General features: G+C 37.5%; 2 protein-coding genes across 2 annotated transcripts in view; one reads left to right on the top strand and one right to left on the bottom strand.

Annotated features, from left to right (window-relative positions):
* Positions 1-8,176: 8,176 nt before the first annotated feature.
* On the top strand, positions 8,177-11,766 carry LOC140168793 (uncharacterized). The gene is made up of 3 exons (XM_072192203.1): positions 8,177-8,256; positions 9,380-10,595; positions 10,735-11,766. Exons 1-3 carry the CDS (start codon positions 8,177-8,179, stop codon positions 11,764-11,766), a joined length of 2,328 nt encoding a protein of 775 aa, XP_072048304.1.
* Positions 11,767-14,388: 2,622 nt separating this feature from the next.
* LOC140168792 (gamma-aminobutyric acid type B receptor subunit 2-like) overlaps positions 14,389-21,593 on the bottom strand; it is a 32,868-nt gene continuing 25,663 nt past the window's right edge. The window contains exons 13-17 of the mRNA XM_072192201.1: positions 21,382-21,504; positions 20,585-20,731; positions 19,447-19,635; positions 15,726-15,848; positions 14,389-14,885 (exon numbers count right to left, since the gene is read on the bottom strand). Of these exons, the coding sequence (XP_072048302.1) occupies positions 14,745-14,885; positions 15,726-15,848; positions 19,447-19,635; positions 20,585-20,731; positions 21,382-21,504 (723 nt within the window). The 3' untranslated portion in view covers positions 14,389-14,744. The remainder of the gene's footprint in view (positions 14,886-15,725; positions 15,849-19,446; positions 19,636-20,584; positions 20,732-21,381; positions 21,505-21,593) is intronic.

Here is a 21,593-nt window from a genome sequence, read left to right as displayed (position 1 = left end):
GTGCAGTGTTTAGTGACTTTGTAATATAAAAAAGCTACTTTCACTTCAGAGAAAATAGTTGCGATCACAAGCTTGAAGTAACTATGTGGGCACATTATATCAAAACAAGGAACTGCCATTTTGTTGCAAACTTAGGTAATAACATGTCCAGAGCTAAGTATAAGTAAGTGTCGCACCTTAAAGCTATGTAGCTCATTCAATAACTTCTCACTAGCATAGCGTACAGGCATATGCTAAACAAGCATGTTATTGTCAACTTCCCACAGCAAGTAATAAGCCTGTGTGCTTGGTCCATATGTTACAAGGAGGAGGAGTGTAGCATTCACTCATAGTACCGTATACTTTTTATGTGGACCTAAGCTGTGATAGAAACCATCATGCTTCAGGTTATATGCTTTGACAAGTGCAGACTACCTGATCACTAATACACTCTCAATTACCTGGTTAAGCAAACGTTAGAAGCAATCATTTTGGGCTCAGAAGAGGTTTACAACTTTCTCAGTCCTAACTACAGAATGAGGTATTCCAGTTGAAGTCCATACACCCCATAGGTAAGACATAACCTTAATCTCCCACACAGGGGGTGTAGATATCAAACAAAGCCACCTATTGGTGTAGCCCCATTGGAAGTTCACCCTCCCAGTGTGGAAGATTAAAGTCATGTCTTCCACAGAGGGTGTATGGGTTTCAACTGGAATAGCCCAATGCACTTTTTGTAGTGGACATGTTTCCATATAAGTTTGGCTTGAATGCACAGATGAAGGGTTTTGTTAATCAAGGGCCGTAAACAGATTTTATTTTTCATTATACAAAACAAATTCACATATTAGATGTATCAGCACTGTTAACTAATCTCTTAAGTATCCACCTTTGTTTAATCTCATGTTTGCTTGTCGTACAATTTATCAATATTTTATACAAATTACATAATATCCAGTATGTCATCTTTGAATATCAACCATCTGGAATATTTAGCCCTTGTAAGTGCAGTCTCATTTCTCAGGACATAGTACAGACACATGCATTCACTGTTGTACTGAGTGTGTAGAGCTTCTGGATTATGCATTAGGGTATGAGTTATGATATACACAGAATGCTCATGGTCAGTTCCAAAGTTCACATGCATACATGATGTACTGAACTGTGCCTTGAGAAATGATGCACAAAGTGGCTTAATTGTGAATGGTGCCCACAAAATGGCAATGGCATACTTGAACCTTATATGACGTATTGAGTTTATATATTATGATTATTAAACAGGGTTCCACAACTCAGATCCTCCATCCAAGATATTGCATATTTTACCATTTCTTCTCTCAATTCTGACATTACTTTAAGCCTGTCCAGGATCTGGCCTCAAATTAGGGAAATTACTGACTACCATAGAATTCTGTCTACAAGCATATATGCCTGTAAACAAAGGCTTTTTTGACGAAATAGATACCCTCCACTAATACATTATTTGGAGTGTGAACAACTGTAATATTGATACAGGCAGCTGTACAAACATGTATTATTGTAAGACCAATCTATTATGCTTGTAGACGGAATTATGCGGTATCCTGTTGATAGAATAGTAATTAAACAGAACACCTTCTCCCAAATGATAACACACACAATATCCACTGACCAAACAATTCAGTTAATGGAGCTGAAATCCAGCGTATAATGATTATATTACTCTGTACAGTGGAATATACTGTAATATTATTTCAATATTTCTGATTTGAAAGTATTGGACAATACAGAATAAATACCAAAACAAAAAATGGTTCAGAAAGGAGAAGTAGACAACTTCCTATAATAAGACAATATTTTCATGTGAAGAAATGTTTGCAATATGAAGCAAAAGGAGCATAGTAGTTATTAATTCAAATTATCCTCGCAAGTTTCTTAAAATTTCTTAACATTTCCAAGAAAACCTGATTATTTAGAAGGCATGTTAATGAAATACCTTTAGATATATTGAAGGATATTGTTTTCTAAAGAAATGTAGGTTGATAGGGTAACCACTTTGTTTTATCTTCTAATCTAAAAGTAGTAATATTAATTTTAGGGCAGGTTCCCTGAATATGTTGCCATGGAAACAGAAACAGTTCAAATTATAGTAAGGGTGTTTGTTAACTCATTATTCTGATTGACTCGATATATGATTATGCAATCAGTAGGAGTAGTGTTTATACTTCATCTAGAGCCTAGGGGTTGGCAACATTTTTGAAGTAGAGGGGTCATTTTAGAAAAACCTGTTGTGCAACTAACATGTGATGCTCAGGCATGGATTAAGAGAAACATAATGTGCCCCAAAGTCTCAGTGCTTTGTATGCAATGAGAATTCCTTGCATATTGACCAGGCTCGATAGGATCTATCGCCTGTGTGTAACAAATCAACAATGACATTGCCTGCTTATGCATTTATACAAAAGATGTCATGACTGCATTTAGAAAAATATGCCATAACAAGTGCGGAATGGGCATTGCATTTTTGTCTGTAGCACTTCATGCAACAATTGGCACTCATTAGCAGATAATGCTCGACTTCGATATAAAATTGGATCGATTGAGCCCATATTTATTGGTTGAGCTATGAGTTATAAAATATTGGACGAGACGTAGTTGAGTCCAATATCTCAAAACTCATAGCGAGACTAATAAAGCATCCAATTTTATCATCATTTTATTTGTTTTGGATCCAATATTTTCACACACTTGGATTCATCAAAACATAATAATGCCAGTTAGTGTACCATCTGTTCATTAGTCTATAGAGTCCAGGGCTTGCTTAAGGAACCCCTTGTGGAGTTCATGGGCACTGCCTTGTGCGATTTTTATTATCATTGTTGTATTTCATGTTGTTGTTTTATATTTCAGCACACTTCTTTCTTTTATGAATTGACATGAATATTGTAATATTGTGATAATACCACAGAATTAATATATAAAGTTAATTTTAGGCATATCTCATCACAATGACAATAATAAAATAAATCGCACAAGGCAGCCTTTTGAGATACGACAGTATGTGACGCAAACAACAATTTATGTCTGTGAATGTTGCCGACTCTTGGGCTGTAGCTTTCAGTATATATTTTGATATGATTATAATTATGCACAATCACATCATTGTACGCTCTCATTTGATAAAGTGGTTCTAATCCAGGTTATCATTTGATGTTGATTTTGTTTTTTGATGATTGTTACTTTCTGTTTTTTTATCGTGTATGTTTTGTAAGTAGTGTTGATTTTTAAGTTATTGCACTCAAATTATTTGATTGCTGAAAGTTATATTACCCAGAAATACTATGAACAAAGGATTTTTGTTGCATTTATTTTCACAGAAAATAAACTAACCTTTCATATAGAGGCAGTTAATTTAACAAGGATCGGCTGTCTCATAATTTTGTGATAGTTTGATATCTTCAACTGTGAAAATTAACCCCATGAGAACTACCTGCCTATTGGTCAAAAAGAAATTTTCATTATCGATTGGACCAATCAGCAACATTGTTAGAATAATTTCACCATGCAAAAAAATTGGGGTGAATTATTTGCAAAGCTCCATTCTGATTGGTGATTAAAGTGAAGATATCACATAATTGACCAATCAGAGGCAATGTTAGATTGGCAGGTAGTGCTCAGGGGGTTAAACGGTGACAAAAATGATTGGTCTTGTGTTTCCTAAAGTGATGTATGATAATTTAAGTTCAAGTATGGTATATTATTTTATATCTATAATTAAGCACTCATTATAAAGGTTTATATTGCTCTATATACTGTAAGGTAATACTATTTTGTGTTTAGTACATGTTTCATGATTCTTACTCTCACAGGCGCTGTTCTGTTTGAAATCTACACTCCCCCTGTGGAAGATTTAAATACAGTCTTCCATAGGGGGAGAAAGTGTTTCAAATAGAATAGATATTTTGGTAACTTCAATTTCAAATACTTGTAGTAAAGCCATATACAGGGGTGTATTCGTAGCCAATTCCATTTGAAAAAAAATCTCTCTGGAAGACTGTTCTTAAATCTTGCACAGGGATATGGCATAACCCAATGATTTAAAGTCCACTTCTACACAAGGTTTTTATTTTATTCCTAGCATGTTAATTCTGCAGAAATTACCAGTTGCTTATTTATCTGAACACCTTAAAAAAGAAAGTCAGCCCTTGTTCGAGCAGTCATAATTCTAAATTATGCAAATGATTAAAGTCAATACATTTGGTATGTTTTGTAAAAAAATGGGAAATTTTGCTAGCGGTAACAGCATGATTCCGGACTTGTGTAAAAAGATTGAGATGATAGAGAATTTTCTTCCCTATGATAAATTAAACAGAAAATTATGGACCAAATTAAGTATGATAAAATGATTGTTTTTAAGATTCAAGATTTAAGTAATCAAATTGTCCACTATTGTACAAAACAATTGGTATTTTCTGCAAAATATTTCCATAATACCTGATTTGTTTCAAATAAACTGTAAAATTTTGGATAAAAACAATGAAGAGGTTAAACTTGCATGAAATGTTTCGATATTACACTCCCCATAAGTAACATGTCATTTTATAGACAGATCATATTGGGAACATGAAACTGTGTACCTGCAGATGAGCATATTTTGCTTTGTGTACATATTAAGAGATATCTGTGCTTGTAAATAAATTGTATTTGAATTATTTTTGGTGCAATGGATGGTGGGTAAGGGGATTTCCCTTTACCTACCAAAATACGAGTGGCACTATCAATGCACATTATCCCCATCCTCACAGCCAAAGTTCTTCAATATTGTTGCTATATGATGTGCATATTACACAGCTATAACATTGATGGTATGAGGTAAAGTGTTTCTAGATTTTTACAGCTGAGGTGTTTTTAATCAAGCTGCTAAATGTGTGGCATTGAGGTCCAGTGTTTCTAGAATTTGATTTGTACATTATTTATCTAATCTCATAGTAGTGGAGGATGGGGATATTAGTACTTGATAGTGATTAAGGAAGATAGTGGAAAAGTAAATGCTGTTGTTGGTTGCATTTTTATATATGATGGTAATTTTGTAGCCTGGAGAAGCCTGTATGGAAAATGGGCTTTTCCAGTTAAAATCCATACAGCCTGTATGGAAGACATAACCTTAATCTCCCACACAGGGAGTGTGAATTTCAAATGAAGTAACCTGAATAGGCAACTCCATTTGAAAGCTACACCCCCTGTGTGGGAGATTAAGGTAATATTTTCCATAGGGGTGTATGGATTTCAACTAGAATAGCTCATCAAAATGCAATCCTATGTGACCGAGTAGATATTGATGACTAATTATGTGAAGAAAAATGATAAGATTAAAATATGCCATATACTAAAAAAATGCTATATTTCTTAGTGGTTATCCTTAAATTGGCAAGAGGCTGTTATTATTTAAACCCATACTGCTGAAGGTAGACCTTAGCCCATGGGGGTTGACGTTAAGTGCAGAGGTGTGTTAGTAAACTGAAAGTAGTGCAAGTCTACAAGGTAGGAAGCTAGTGTACAGTGCTTAAACTTTGAGCACTATGTATATGCTCCGATGACTGGGTTGCCAGGTTTAAATACTGTACCGGTGTCAGCCGAATTCAATAACGCTCAAAGGGCACAGGACATTCCAATTTATAGTTTATCTATCTTTACTTAAACCATCACATTCTGTACTATTGAAATAGTTGGGTAGCGGAGTCTCTGTTCGGGTTTCATTTTGTGAATTTTCTCAAAAAGATTTTCAAATTTTTAAACACTTCTGGCACTAACCCCTTCATATCACTACAGAAAAACACACAATGGTACTCAACAATTAAAATGCTTTTATTAAAGGACACAGAAAAACTGTGCGGTACAAATGAGTTGACATTTGTCTCATGTTTATATTCAGGTTGCCCACGGTTGTTTCACACAACTTGAGGCAAAATATTGCAGCAGACCAATGTAAAAGTCTTTTCAAAACCCAACTTGCTAATTTTTTTGATTTTATGTAGCTTGTAATACCTGTTTTATTAAGTTCGATAACATTTTGGTATTATGGTTTGAAATCAAAATCAACTTCCTCCATACTGTTGTCCAGTAGTTTTATCACAGACCCAACAGAAGGCATACCAAATATATTATTAACACATGTCAACTCATCTATACGACTGTGAACCAGTTTATTCCTATGTCACTTCACCCATTTAAGGATAATGCCACCTGTTGTTTCTTCTCTTTTGTGACATTACAACAATTATCAATTATTTTGTATCTGTAGCTATAACACAAAATGAAATAAAACAAGAAGAAAATGAAATGGGGTAGTCCAGTTGAAATCCATACACCAGGTATGGAAGATATGACCTTAATCTCCCACACATGGGTGTAGATTTCAAATGGAGTCACCCATTCAGATAGTCCCATTTGAAATTCACACCCCCTGTGTGAAAGATTAAGGTCATGTCTTCCCTAAGGGGTCTATGGATTTCAACTGGAATAGCCCGATGAACAAGTAGGAAAGCATTTACATTGAACTCTAGCCAGTATTGTAAGATATTTTTGAGACTGATTATAGCACAATTTTTTGTTGAGACTGAGTATAGTAATAGCTGCCATCTTGCTGATTGGATATAACAATGTAATCTTCCGAATTAAGGGCTGCCTGCTAGCTGGGTGTTCATGTTTAATAATAAAATGACGGTCTGTATTGACAATTGTGGCATGTGTCTTATGATTTGTGTATTTTCTTGCATCTAACATCGTGAAGCTAAAGTGGAAAGGATTGTCTCAAAAGCCTTGTGGGTCGGTTAATAGTTTATGAGTTTGGCAAACTGCTGAATATTGATTTGCCTCATTGTTAAATTCATGTTAAATTTATACAGGAGATAATCCTGTATACCACTCTCTTTCGCTCACTTATCAGGTTGAATCAGTGTTAAATAAATAATATGCTACCCTCTGGCCCGAGCCCCTGGCTCTCATCAGAGATCCCTGTCTGGTAATTTAAAGAGATATGATGCATAACACAACAGACAAATCACTATTTGACAGTCTGTCAAATCATAGCAATATAATTTCCTTATTCTTTCACAGTTCTACTGAATATCACCAACATGACTGCCCCTTTTAATGGAAATCCCAAAACCTCAGCGTCAACCTTTCTATTTAAATTAGCTTGAATCTCCTCACCTAAAAATTTTTGCTCGCATAGGTGAGCAAAAGCTTCTCAAACATAAATATCATATAGATGAGTTGACCTCAATGTTTAGCAACAAAGGCAAGGGACTGGTATATCGATATGCTTGAGTGAACCCCATGCAAGCACTACACTGTTCAATAGCCTTATTGTGATGTGGTGGGAGTTTTAAAAACACTAGCTCTGAGCAAAATATGATGCACGCCCATACTGCCAGGCAAAAAACAATGGAAATTGTGATGATGCATGTGCATACTGCCAGGCATTGATGGCAGAAGTCAACTCATCTATAAGGTTTGATACTACTGTAAAGGTAGTTTGCCATAGTTTTCATTTGTGACTATCGAAAAATTTACTAAAAGATATATCATATGAGAAAGTCTCCACATACATAAATGACAGCCAGTGAAAAAATTTCACTGACCATCCAGGATTTGAACCTGGGACCTTCGGATCACCGGGCCGATGCTCTACCAACTGAGCTAATGAGTCAGATGGAGAAGAGCAGTGATGTTATTATCTATAGGCCTTCAGTTCAATACCGCCCTCTTTCATCTTCTCATCCAAGAAGTTTTAAGAAAGAGGTTTGGAAATCATTCCGAAATCGCATTCGAGACGGAGAAAGAAAGTTAAACTATGTGGGCTTTAAATATGAGAAAGGTTTTTAACACAAGTCTCCACATACATAAATGACAGCCAGTGAAAAAATTTCACTGACCATCCAGGATTTGAACCTGGGACCTTCGGATCACCGGACCAATGCTCTACATAATTGGAAAATTTAATATCATTTTCAAAATTTAAATTTAAGACAGGAAAATGTTTAATTTTGATCTACTCGTCTGAAATTATCAAGATAATAAATAGTGCTTTTTGAAGAAGTTGATAATACAGTTTGTGTGACTCCTTCGATAAGTGAACGATTTTACAGGCTCATTAACGTCTCCACGCTTAATTGAATGGCAAGGTCATATATGCTCTGTTCTGTCTTATATACGAATGGAAAGAGAGGGTAGAGATGAAGAGATTAGGGGGAGGGAGTGCGAGATGGAGGCTGTGGTCTATAAAGCTACCTGCACGTATTAACTTACACAACTGTATAAATAAAAATCCCTTTAAAAAGGGATGCGTCTGGTCCAGAGAAAAGATTGGATGCGTTGTGGTCATGGAAACAGACTTGACGAATCAGGATCCAAGTACTAGTATATTCTCATGACTTTTTATTAATCGCAATAAATGTAAAAATGAATATAGTTGGTGGTATTTAAATAATTTTTTGAGAATTATTACTTTTTATTGTTGATGGTATTGGACATATGTACTCAAGTGATATGTACTCATGATAGCGACACTGTTTCATCTCGTTGACCCCATGTAACCTGACCCTGAATGACCTCTGTTGATGACATTGATTAATTAATTATTTATTTAACTGACTACTCTTTCTTCTTTAAAAAGGTTAATATTATAATGCAACCCTGGCACAAAATGGTATAATCCTAGTTGCGGCATGATAGTGGTACTGTAAATTTTTGTAATTATAATGTGTTAATATGATCACTATCAAGCGGGATAGTAAACATGGTAATGGTTTATGTAGGTTTTGTGTAAAATTTGAATTATTATGTTGCTGATGCAATTTATTTAACTTTGGGTCATAATGAAATATCGTTCATACTAGTTATGAGTGCGCACAGGAAGTATCAGTAAAATGGTGTTTGTTTATTATTGTTTAAAATTAATTCGAGCACTTGATTAGGCTGATGAGTTAAGCTATGAATAATAAGGTATGTTGAAACATGTAAAACACATGTGGTACGGAATCAAATGAGCTACCTTCATTTTCCTCTGATGTCTGCTATGAGTTTTATGAAAATACATACAAAGCTCCGTCAGAATCGTTTGCCATTCCTGAGGGATTACAAACCCCATCTATTAATGCACAGTTCAATCTTGCTGCTATCAAGCCGAAGGACATTAAATTTTCTCTGCGAAAATGCTCCTCTTCATCGGCGCCAGGTCCTGATCAAATTAAATACAAGTACTTGAAACACTTGCCTTGTACTCACCATTTCTTGGCAACCTTGTACAATAAGATCGTGTTTGAAGAGAAAACGCCACCTGCGTCATGGTCATCTGGAGTTGTTAGCCTTATCTACAAGAAAGGTGATAATAATGATCCTTCGAACTTTCGTCCTATAGCACTTCCGCCATCTCCAAACTTCTTCACAAGATCTTAGCCAATCGCCTTGAACAGTTCTTCCTGCGGAATGACATCATTGATCCAGAAATTCAAAAGGGTTTCCTGTCTGGATCAAACGGGCTGATTGAACACATTTACTCACTTAATGCTATCATTGACGACGCTGAACAAACTAAGAGCAAGGCCTATATAACATTCCTTGACCTGGCTAACGCTTTCGGTTCGGTGCCTCATGAGATTATCTTCCAACTGCTTGAGTTTTACCGCGTTCCTCCAGCTGTCATCTCCTACATACGCAAGATCTATGACAACCTTGAAGTTTCTGTGAAGTCTACACAGTGGCAAACAAAACCAGTGCCAATTAAGCGAGGTGTCTTCCAAGGCGATACGCTTTCCCCTATTGTCTTCCTGATTGCATTCAATCCATTGCTTGATGCTATCAAACAGCATTCTGAGTTCGGTTATCGACTGACAGTTCCAATTCCATCGTCTGTTGGCTTACCGCCATGTGGTGCGTATCTGTATTTGAAATGTCAACAACCGCGAACGGGCTGGTACTTAGTTCAGGTAGACCAATATAATGTTAACGGCTCTGTGGATGTTACGTTCAAAGGAGAGAAGCAATCCACCAACATCAATCTCCAACAGACTGAATGGTGTTTAGCGTGGGGCTCTGATAGGCGTTACCGCTCATCAAATCCACCTGAAAGACCCCTCCCGAAAGTTCGCTGTAAACTTCAAGAGTCTAAAACAGGAAAGTCTTCTCCACATGTCTGCAAATCATTCGCTGACGACTTGACTCTGATAACGGCTGACAAATGCGCTCACCAGAAGTTACTGAGCAAATTCCATGCCTTAGCCTCCGCGATGGGCCTCACTCCCAGACCAGACAAAAGCTATCATCTTGCCATCAATGATAACAATGCATCATTCTCTATGAATGGTGATAGAGTCCAGTCGGTCAAAGACAAACCCACTACCTTTCTTGGGAGGATTACCAATCATCGGCAGGCTATCTCGACTGCATCAGCTGGATCCAAGCTTCTTGAGACTATTGACTCCAGTTTGAAGAGCATTGATAGGAAGCCTATCCGCGGTGAATACAAAACATGGATTGTCTTGTACTACTTGATCCCTAGTATACGGTATTTTATGACTGTTCACAATATCGCGAAGACAAACCTAGAGAAATCGCAAGCAAAGATAAACAAACATGTGAAGTCATGGCTCCATCTTCCACGCAGTGCGACAGTTGCCATTTTGCACCACCCTTCTCTTCTGGGCATACCTTACCTCCCTGACTTTTCAGAAAATCTGAAAGCCAATGCACTCAACCATCTTTTTGCATACAAAGGATGCCCTTCTGCGAGAAATCTTGCCATCTCTAGACACTGACGCAACTCTGATCCCCGCGTTTATACTACCTGGTGTGAACATCATCAAGAACATTGATACTCAAAAGCCCTTGAAGTCGTGCAAGAAAGCCATCTCTAAGACCACCACCGACACTTCTGTTGCCAAATGGAATGACAAGCTCCAAACTCTGTCAGTACAGTCCAAGTGCCTGGAAGCTGTTGAACTTGAGAGTGACAATAAGCTATGGAGGAAGATCATGACCATTTTACCACCTGGTCAACTATCTTTTGTGCTCCGTGCATCATCAGACACATTACCAACAGAGGTGAACCTTCGTAGGTGGAAGATCCAAACTTCAGCTGTTTGCTGCCTCTGTAGTCAACCCAACCCAACAACTTTTCATGTTCTGAATGGCTGCCAGGAAGCACTTCAACAGGGTAGATTCACCTGGAGACATGACTGTGTCTTGTCATCAATTGTTCAATTCTTGAAAGACAATGTCCAAGATGGCAGCACAATATATGCTGACATCCCTGGCTTCCAAGCAACTAGTAACCCTCCTTCCACGGTTCCTCCTGACATTTCGTTAACCTCGGCAAGACCGGACATTGTGGTCATCAATCGCAATAAGAATCGTGTGACTCTGGGAGAACTAACTGTTCCCCACAACTCTAAGCAAAGTATGTGCAATGCCAAGGACAGAAAAGCAAACAAGCCAAACTATCTGACTCTTATCCAAGAACTGGGTGAACAGTTTGATAATGTGCAATATGTGACCATTGAAGTTGGATCTCTTGGTCATACAATCCAAAGTGACTTCCATGCTAGTCTGAAGTATCTGTGTAATGCCAATGTCTCCAAGCAGTCTCTGAGAGTCATCATGCAAGATGTTTGCAAAACCGCCATCACCTGCTCGCAGTCAATGTTCAGTAGGCGCAAGTTGTCTGTCTGGTCTTCTCCACCTCTCTCCTTCTTCCCATGGCAAGTTTTCCTCTCGGGTTTACAACCCTCCATAATCATGTGTGCCTGATGGCTCCCAGAGACTAGTTGCTTCATCCAACTGACTTGATTCAAATGTGACTTTTCCAATGTTGTATACTTGTATTTATTTATGATGTGCAATACGACCATGATTTTATGCATTTGCTTTGTTATGCAGTTATAGGAGTGTGTGCATGTAAGTGTGTAGATTTGTGTTGTGAATGAGTGTAGTCAGGAGCAGGAGTGTGTAAGTGTTTAGTTGAGGTGTATGTGCAAGGGAGTAGATGAAGCATTAGTGGGTTGAGTATGTAAGTGTGGGTAGGGGTGTGTTTGGGTAGATGCTGAAGAATGAGTTTTCACCATTGGTTTTGGGAATTTATTAACCTTTTGCTTTCTTAAATTTTAAAGTTACCTTGCCTTGCCCCCTGCTGGACAGGGTAAGCAAGTTGTCCTAGGTTTAAAATATCTCTGTTGTGTAATTAATATTTTTATTCTTGTGTATTTCATGTATTTTTGATGTTTCGCAAATGTTAATAAATGCGGTTTGATATACAGGCTGAGTCAAAAAGAAGTAAACTCACGTTTGAGGGGCTGTAACTCGAGATCTGTAAGGATTCTGCTAAAAATGAGAATACCACTGGAAAGAGCAAATTCTACACGTCTAAATAAAAAAAGGAATTGTTGCAATTGCACACAGCAAACACAAGTTATACTCATTTGAATACAACCACTCATTTTTGTAGCTGCACACGGTTTCACTTCCCAAGTAGGGGCATACCTATTATATTGATTGGTAAGGCGCGATATTCAAATGCAAATAAAGTTCTGTGGCAGGTGTGGTTTCGATCAATAATTCCTACATGTTAAAGGGCTCTTTTCAATATGAATTTTACCTCATTGCACTACATTATAATAAAACGGGCCAAATGACAACATAGCACCACAATTTACCGCACGGGAGCGCACGTTTCTGTCGACGAAGTATCATGACACTTAGAGTTCCACTGAAGTTCATCGTCTTTTTCGTCTCCAATTTCCTACAGCTAACCGGGTTTCATGTAAGTGAGCAGTATATAAGAATGTGAACAAGCTCAATGTGCATGGGACACTAAGGAACAGACAGCCGGAATCTTCAGGCAGACCACGAACTGCTAGATCACAAGTGAACATTGCTAGAGTTAGACATGCGTTACAGCAAGACCAAAGATCAGCTCAATCCTTTACCCAACATTCCCCAATCAAGCTTCTGCCGGATCTTTCGTAAAGACTTGAATTGGTATCCCCACAAACTATAGTACCGTCATGGACTTTGTTGAATATTAATTAAAAACAAAAGTTGTCTTTTCAACAATAAATCCTGTTAGCACTTTGCTGATTCGTCGAGATTGAAATGGATGAAAATCAATCAGCCGTGTGCAGCTACAAAAATGGGTGGTTGTATTCAAATGAGTATAACTTTAGTTTGCTGTAAACAATTTCAACAATTCTTTTTTTTTATTTAGACGTATGGAATTTGTTCTTTCCAGTGGTATTTTTATTTTTAGCAGATTCCTTGCAGATTTCGAGTTACAGCCCCTCAAACATGAGTTTACTTCTTTTTGACTCAGCCTGTATATGAGATTGTGGTTATATTCTTGCTTGATTGTTGAACATTGTAGAGTAAGAATTTATATTATTTGTTATCAGGCCTACTTATTGTATAGCCAGATAGGCCTTTGATCAGTAGTTATAATATTAGGTAAATGTTGAGAGAGTTAATTCATTCTTTCATAATTAGGCCTATATTATTTTTGGATAATAATAATATTCTCCAAATTGTACCCTGATATTAAGATGCACCAATTTATCTTAATACAGCAGTCTATAGGCATATTTGGCCCTTGAGCTTGACCTGTAGGTGAGGCCAAGTTCGCAAATTCTGTCCCTGGCAGAAGTTTTGATCATTAATCTCTCCTCGCCATCCTCCTCTCATTCAACATTTGCTGAGAATCTTATGTCTGTGATGAATATGTTTTATTGAGTATACATATCAGCATGACCAATAGTGTTTTAAGGTCACAGAATTCACATGCTAAAAACTTTTTACCATGGCAACCGATTTCTTGTTTTGATATTTTCAAGTGTATTATACTTCATTCATTGTAAGCAGTTACTTGAACCTCACTTTAGTTGGTATAGTAATCTTCTGAAAGACTGTTTAGTTTGGTCAATAACCTGTGAGTTGAGTTTCAAGTTATGCTTAATACGCTTTGGTGTAGTACAGATATTATATTTTTCCAGTTATGTACAGGTTGAAATGTTTTGGAAAGTTTAACTTGTGTTTAGAATAGTTTTAATATAAATAGCCATGTGTATTTGTACCTTGTCTTGGTAATATATTATTATCTATAGTGCAAGATTAATGCATTCTATTGTTTAGGAATTTATTTAATTAATCAATCAATCAATCAATCAATCAATCAATCAATCAATCAATCAATCAATCAATCAATTAATTAATTAATTAAATCTAGGCTGGTCAAAACCCATCTCTGCTTTCAATGATCACTTTGTGAAATGAAGTGCATTACTTTACCAGCGTGCTTCACAATTTGTGTAATATAATTAGAGAACAAAAAATAGTTTCAAATTATACTATTTCATATAATTCCCGGGATATCATTAAGTTTGGAGGAACATTATTACAAAAATTACAGCAATATACATTAATATTATGGCAACACACGACTATGTTCATATAATCTTCTGATTTATTATATTGTACTTTCTAGCGTTGACCTATGAACCTATTATGGCCACAATTCTTCCTACTAAATTTATGACACCATAAGCCGCCTTACCCTAAAGAGTCATAAAAGGCTGGTCGGTCAAATCCCATCTCTGCCTCAGTCTCTGTCTCAGTATCAATGATCACATCTTCAGCTGAGTTATAACAGATAACTTCTAGAATGTCTCACTGGAACTCCCTGGGGATTTAATCCAGACACTAAATGCATCTGGCCCCTTGGGGCCAGACGCGAAAATGCTTTATATATTATTATCAGCATTGGTTTTTCTATCTCCATTGTCGTTAAGGTCTTCAGGAGAAGTATAGCAAACCAGCCTTAAAGAAAAACATCCCATCTCACAGCAGCTTTCTTGTTTTCTCACTTCTAAGTCATGGTTTAACTGTAACAAAAAATAAAATAATTATAATGAAGTAGACGTTTTCTGTTTCCTAATTTGGATATCCGTCTCTAGCTTGTCAAAATTTGCAAAAGTAACAATATTTTTGGCTCATAAACAACGATGGACTAGTGACATATATTTTGTGTGCAGCTATCTGTATATCTTGTATATTAGTTACTAGATTCCCCTACTACCAAGTTAATATCGATACAGTTAAATATCCACCTGCTTTGGAAGGAAAACTTGACTGGATGTTTTAGTGTCACAGGAATTGATCGGAACGGATCCTCTGCTCAAGATCATCTCTGGAGATCATAGGCGTAGATCCGGGGGGGGGGGGGGGATAAATACAAATAAGAGTTATGTCAAGACCAAAGGACAAAAAAAGGACATATGCTTTTGCAATGCATTAATTGTCGATGTTATCGATCCTTCTGCTTTGTTTTGGAGCGGGAAACTGAACCCCTATATATCTCCAGCAGTGGCGTATATTTCTTTTTGATATGGGGGGATGGAGATGGAAAAACAGAAACCGACATATAGGCGTCAACATTGGAGAGGGATGATTGTATGGACCACCCCTGGCAAAATATTGGGGATTTATCCCCCTCCATCCCCAGGATCTACGCCTATGATCTCCAGAGATGATCTTGAGCAGAGGATCCGTTCCGATCAATTCCTGTGACACTCAAACATCCAGTCAAGTTTTCCCTCCAAAGCAGGTGGATCAATTGCATCAACAACTCTTAGAAATAGCCAGAAGTATTTTGGCGAAACTGTTAACTGAAAACGAAATATTTTCCTTTGATTTTGACAAATAACTCAAATTAATCAACCGACCTGATGTGCGTCTTCAATCACAGACACTGATTGAGTCGTTGCCAAAGTAGGCATGCTGGGACGTTTTGTTGTGCTCATTGATGAGATGCTCTCACCTTCAGGATGTTTCCATACGGATATAATCTGCAACATACATGACATAATTATGCGATACAGAATGTTACAATGGAATGTCACTAAAGCTAAATCAATAAGGCCAGTATATATGTACAGTAAGCAAAAGAATTACGATACCAGTAATGTTCACCCCCTGTATATCCTACACAAAGACAGATAATGTCATAATTTGAACCAGCAGCCAATAGCTGCATCTTTTAGCTCGAATTTAAGACCCCATTCGTTGAAATCGTCAGTCTAGAAATAAAGACAGGACGATTCAAAAATCCAAGGAAGATGCCAATTCAAAAGTTGCAGTTTGCTCCATTACCTTCATTTGTACACAAAGCGTTGATTAGCACGTTAAAACTAGCGTCGTCGTATTTTCATTGATTAGAATACAAAAGTGCAACTTTGGATTTCATTTCTTCCGTAGATCACCGTTTCTTTTATTCTCAACCAATTTTAACAATTAGGTCTTGAATCAGAGCTAACGAGTACAGACAGCTAATTACCTGCTGGTTTTAATTTGGACTTTGCTTCCTCATTGGACACCCTGTTCGTGAAAATCGAACAGGAATTTACCAAGATATGCGCATCCAAACCCAAAAATCAAAAGTTGCAATTTCAACGATTTTCAATAGAAACGCATCATTGTATTGCACACAAGCACCACGGGCCAATCAATAAAGCACAGGCACAATTGAATCGTTAAAATGGCAGCTTTTGATCTTGGGGTTTGGAGGCGCGTATTTTGGTCAATTCTTGCTCGATTTTCACGAACAGGGTGTCAACTGAGAATGCAAAGTCCAATTAACAAAATGTATATTTCAGAATATTTCAAATTACCAGGTTGTTGAACAGCAAGGATGACTATAACTAACGAGTTTCTTTTTGTGCCTAGTGTTTTTGTCTTCGTTTAGGATATACAGGGATGAACATAACTGGTACCTTAATTCTTTTGCTTACTCTATAGTCCCAACGTCTTTCATGGCTTTTCCGTTGCGACAGACGCCACGTTTTTCGGTTCTACGTATGCAGCTACGTTCGCTTCTCGACCAAGTGACTTAAAAATTAGTTTGATTCAGGCGCTTTGTTCTTCTCGACGTCTTCTTCAGTAAAAGAACAAATTTAACCGCTGCGGAAGACGCCCGCGGAAAATTAGCTGTTGCGTCTGTCGTTGCAGAAAACGGCAGCCAGACATCGGACTAGTATTCCTATACTGGCCCATTACTGATCCATTGTACCTCGCACACACGTGTGTCAGTCATATTATATTATTTACATAATGACGCTTTCTTCAAAGACAAAGCAGAGTGACCTGCTCCATGAATGTACTGAAAGGCTGATATGCTCAAATAAGGCATGCAGAGATAATACTCACCAGATTGATCAGCTCGTAATCGGCGGACTTTATAACATCGCGGATTAATATCGATATATTTTATTTCGAGAATTGTCTTATGACATCTCACCAAAAGCATCAAGTATTATCAATTTAAGTCCTATACTTTGTCTACTTTCTTTAAGATGTACATTATAGACTAGACAGGTAAATTGTATCACTCTTAACGTGGGTCTACTTTTCGGCGTAGTGGTAAATGCCTAACAATCCCCGCCGATTACGAGCTGTTCAAACGAGAGGATTCGCCGTACTATCACGGCAATTTTTGACACGAAGATATAGGGATGATGACGCTGTGTGGTGCCGATCGGAGAAAAGGAATAGCAGTAAATGGCGAAAAATTTTACAAGGCAAAAAGCAACATTTCTAGGCATTGTTGACATGGTGCCTACGCGAAAGAAAGTTTCCTATTAAAAAGACCTAACTTTTGATATGGTTTGTGTGTTTGAAGGTGCAAAATTAACAATAAAGCGCCCGGTTATACCGCCGCGTTCAGCAAGTCATCATCACGACACTCAGAACAAACCGTGCTCGAGTTTGATTGACTGATGACGTTAGACGCGATAAAATCTTTTTATCTCGGTCTTTGATAGTAGTATGTCTGCAGATGGTTTGGAAATGTTAACCTCTATATCCGAACAATATGAAGTGATGGTTGGATGCTTTATCTTCACGCAACTGACGTTACTTCTTCGCTGATAAGTTTAAAATTATGCCCGCTGGCTTACTGTGTACCTGGTAGACATGAAATATGGGGTGAGTTTACGGATGAAAATTGGTTCGTAAAAAAAAATAACAACAAAGTATGTGCTATTTTTCCTGATTATGCTTTAGGGCAATTGAACCGGATAATGAAAGTACAGAATCGCTGGTATTATGCTCAGTCGCGATGCCTGCTCACAATTATGCTGGTACCAAAAATAAGCGGAGACATTATGGAGCACCAAGAAACAAAACAAGGCAGCAGCATCACGAGATCATATGCCAAAACCAAGACGCAGGTGAAGAACGTAGCTAACCTGAAAAATACTCTCAGCAAGTTCACAAACCTCTTACAGACGAATATGATAAATCGATAGAATAAATGACGTCTGCTGAAGAACACAGAGAGGAGTGTTTTGCTTGCCCAGTTTGCTGCAGCGAGAACTACAACACACAATGGGGATATGTGGTCTCCAACGAAGAAACTAAAGTTCCACATGTGGTCGTCAAGTGCGATGGTAATGGTAACTCAGACAAAAAGTGCCAACAAAATTGTAGAGCTCCATTGCAAGGAGATCAGGTACTCTTCTGTTTCTCTAGATATCCATTCACTAGACACCGATATACCTGTACTAGGTATCCCACGACACTCAAGTTTATTACATTCACTAGACACCGATATACCTGTACTAGGCATCACACGACACTTTATTTATTTCCATTCTCGAGATTCAACCCCTTTGCATAAACAGGGGCTGATCAAAACATAGTGTGCTACCCCTCCAGGCCATCTACAACGCATTGTGTCCTTGGAGAACTGCAACACTATCGGGATTTCATGCGTTATCACGATCAGATTCCTGGCAAAGGAACCAACTTATACTGGAACATACTGCAAGAACTTGATCCAAATGATGAGATAATGCCTTTACGCAGCTAGGAGATGAACCACCTGAAGCTTTGTTTGCCCCCAATTGAATCATTAAGGGTAGATGCGGTATTGTTGGTCGAAGCAGCCAAGAAACCGATTTTTATTGTCTGAATCAATATGTTATTGAAAAATAACACTTTGATGTTTTGCAAAAGTTCATTCTACAAATCATATACTTTGAAAACTTGCTTAATTTATTGTTGTTAATGAGTTATGTACATTTTACAAAAGTGTTGTTGTTTCAGCCCTCTTTACAACATAACTTCTGTAGATTAAATTCAGACTTCTGCTCTCTCCATGGTTCATTTAGAATTGGGGAAATGAATCATGAAAGTACTCTGTCCTTCCATGCCTTTGGAGGGGACGTTAAGCCGTCGGTCCCGTGTGCAGAGAGCCATACCTGTACATGTATTTCGCAGCCAGTTTCGAAAAGAGTAGGGTGTTAACCCCTGACTGTTCCCAACCCGTCCCGGACTCCCGGTGTTCAAATGGACCCCAATGGAAATAAGCTTCAATAGAGGCTTTCTTGGGTTATCCAGGGTTAACAAATCAAATCAAATTAAAACATTTCAAAACCAGCGACTCACCTTCGGGACGAAAATCACTAGTAGGGTCACTGTGTTACAGAAAATGATGATACCAGATATAAATAAATAAAGTGCTTCCGGGTCATCACCAATAAGAAAGCTAACAGTCACTCCAATTGTACATAGGATGATTACGTTATAAACACTGATGCCTATAAACTTGCTGTCGTTGAGGGCGGCAATATTTACCTGAAAGTATAATGCCAAAATTAAAAAATATCATGTTTCCTGCTTCCTAATAAGTATAATTTAATGATAATTTACTCAGTCGGGTCTGTCTCTTTTGGTGGTTACTCCTTCATGTAATTATACACGAAATTAGGGTCAGGGTTAGGGTTAGTTTAGGGTTAGGATTAGGGTTAGGGTTAGGATTAGCTTACACGAAATAATTACATGAAGGATCGACCTCTCTTTTTCACACACATTTTTCCTATAGTGTAAAGGTGTAAATTTTCCTTAATCAATAGGCAAGTCTGGACCAGGAACCACACATTTGGATTTGGAAAAAGCAGCCCTGTACCTGTAATTATCTTATTATTATTTCTACTGCTTGCCATGCAAACATGAGACGTTTTGTTATTTCACTTATTACTATAAAGGAAACATCAGACATATGAACTTATGATGTTTTGTTCAGCACGATGTCAAGTTTACCATACGGTAATATGAAACATAAGTAACAACATTGAACATGTGTTTGTTTGTTTATCAAAACCGTCTATTATCATGTCATGTTCAATTGTACATGCAAAAGTACAAAAACCTGGTGTTTAACTACCAGGTTCTTTTAGATTCTATTTTTGTTAATATCGAGCCTAGCTGGTTCACAGGATTTTGGTGTGAATCAGGAGCCAAGATGTAAGGAGAATCGGATAAATGGCTCATGGGTGCCTGCTTATTTTGAGCACTAATATCAGTCTCTGTTGTACAATGTGCTCTGAATTGGGCTCAGTGTCCTTTCTAGAGTATAGGCCTAAATGTAAGTCGTTTATAGAGATCACATAAAAACAATACACTCTATGTCATATTATAGCATGTACCCATGTTCATTAAGAGTATGCGCAACATGAATTGGACATAGCGACGAATCGGACATTCTGACAAACGCAAAAAAAAATCGGAAAAATCTTGCACCTACCTTTCGTGTTTCCCATGCTAGAAAAGCACCAAATATCAACAGAAGTCCTTTGTAGATATAGAGGGCGAGTAACCAGTAAATAATGTAGTCACTCTCGCATAATTCAATGTATGGGGATATAAGCTGATTCGGAGTTGCAGGATCGTTCTGAAGTACCAAACGCAAACAGAAGAAATTGAAAGTTATCTATGTTTATATTTCGTTTGTGAATGCCGTCATTCACACTGGCAGAATCATACATTAATTGGAAATACAAAATACATTCAACTGGATTTAATTGGTGTGGCTATGGTATCTCACTTTATGATGGTGGCCTCCCGCACAAGTTGACAGGGCCTACAATAATATAAAAACATTCCTAAGAAGTTTGACTGAAATCAATGACCTCTTCGATGGTAGCACCAACTTGTCACAACTCAAAGACCAACTGCATGAGTTGGTCTGAAGATGCACTTTGGAATATATTTATTACTTCCAATTAATTTTATCCAGCCTAACCAATCGGAGTCATGCGATCAGTAGAAGATCCCAGTCTCTAGAGCTTCTAAATAACCGATTCAAGATAATAATATTGTTGAATTTTTTTTCTCTCTCCATTCACAGCTGTCTCAAGGAATATGATAACTGGAAACGGCACTTAAACTAATTAAAGTATTCATATTACGGATAGATTGCCTGCCTTAAAATTACCGCTCGCAAACCAGCGGAATTTGACCGAGTTTTGAGTCGGTAATATAGAAAACACATATTGATACAATGATGCAATCATATTCGTTGTCTTCAGATACTTATCTTACCCTAGTGTACAATTCCTTCACAACTAGCTTCATTGGATCAACTACTTGCCATGCAGTGAGGATACCAACATCAATCAGCAATAACACCGATACCATCTTAAACAATTGTTGATCAGTAATCACCTAATACATTAGACATAAATCGAAATATGTTGCATTAACCGATAACTTTCCAGCTGTGCCACAAAACAATACAATTCTAAATTCCAACG

The sequence above is a fragment of the Amphiura filiformis genome, chromosome 13 (genome assembly GCF_039555335.1).
Source record: "Amphiura filiformis chromosome 13, Afil_fr2py, whole genome shotgun sequence".
In the NCBI taxonomy this organism is placed as follows: Eukaryota; Metazoa; Echinodermata; class Ophiuroidea; order Amphilepidida; family Amphiuridae; genus Amphiura; species Amphiura filiformis.
This window is presented reverse-complemented; position numbering and strand designations above follow the sequence as displayed.

Coding starts and splice junctions, on each gene's coding strand:
- LOC140168793 (XM_072192203.1), top strand. CDS start 8,177: ATGGAAAGAGAGGGTAGAGATGAAGAGATTAGGGGGAGGGAGTGCGAG. Junction 8,257..9,379: donor GTCTATAAAGCTACCTGCAC/GTATTAACTTAC, acceptor TTCGTCCTATAG/CACTTCCGCCATCTCCAAAC. Junction 10,596..10,734: donor AAGCAAAGATAAACAAACAT/GTGAAGTCATGG, acceptor TTGCATACAAAG/GATGCCCTTCTGCGAGAAAT.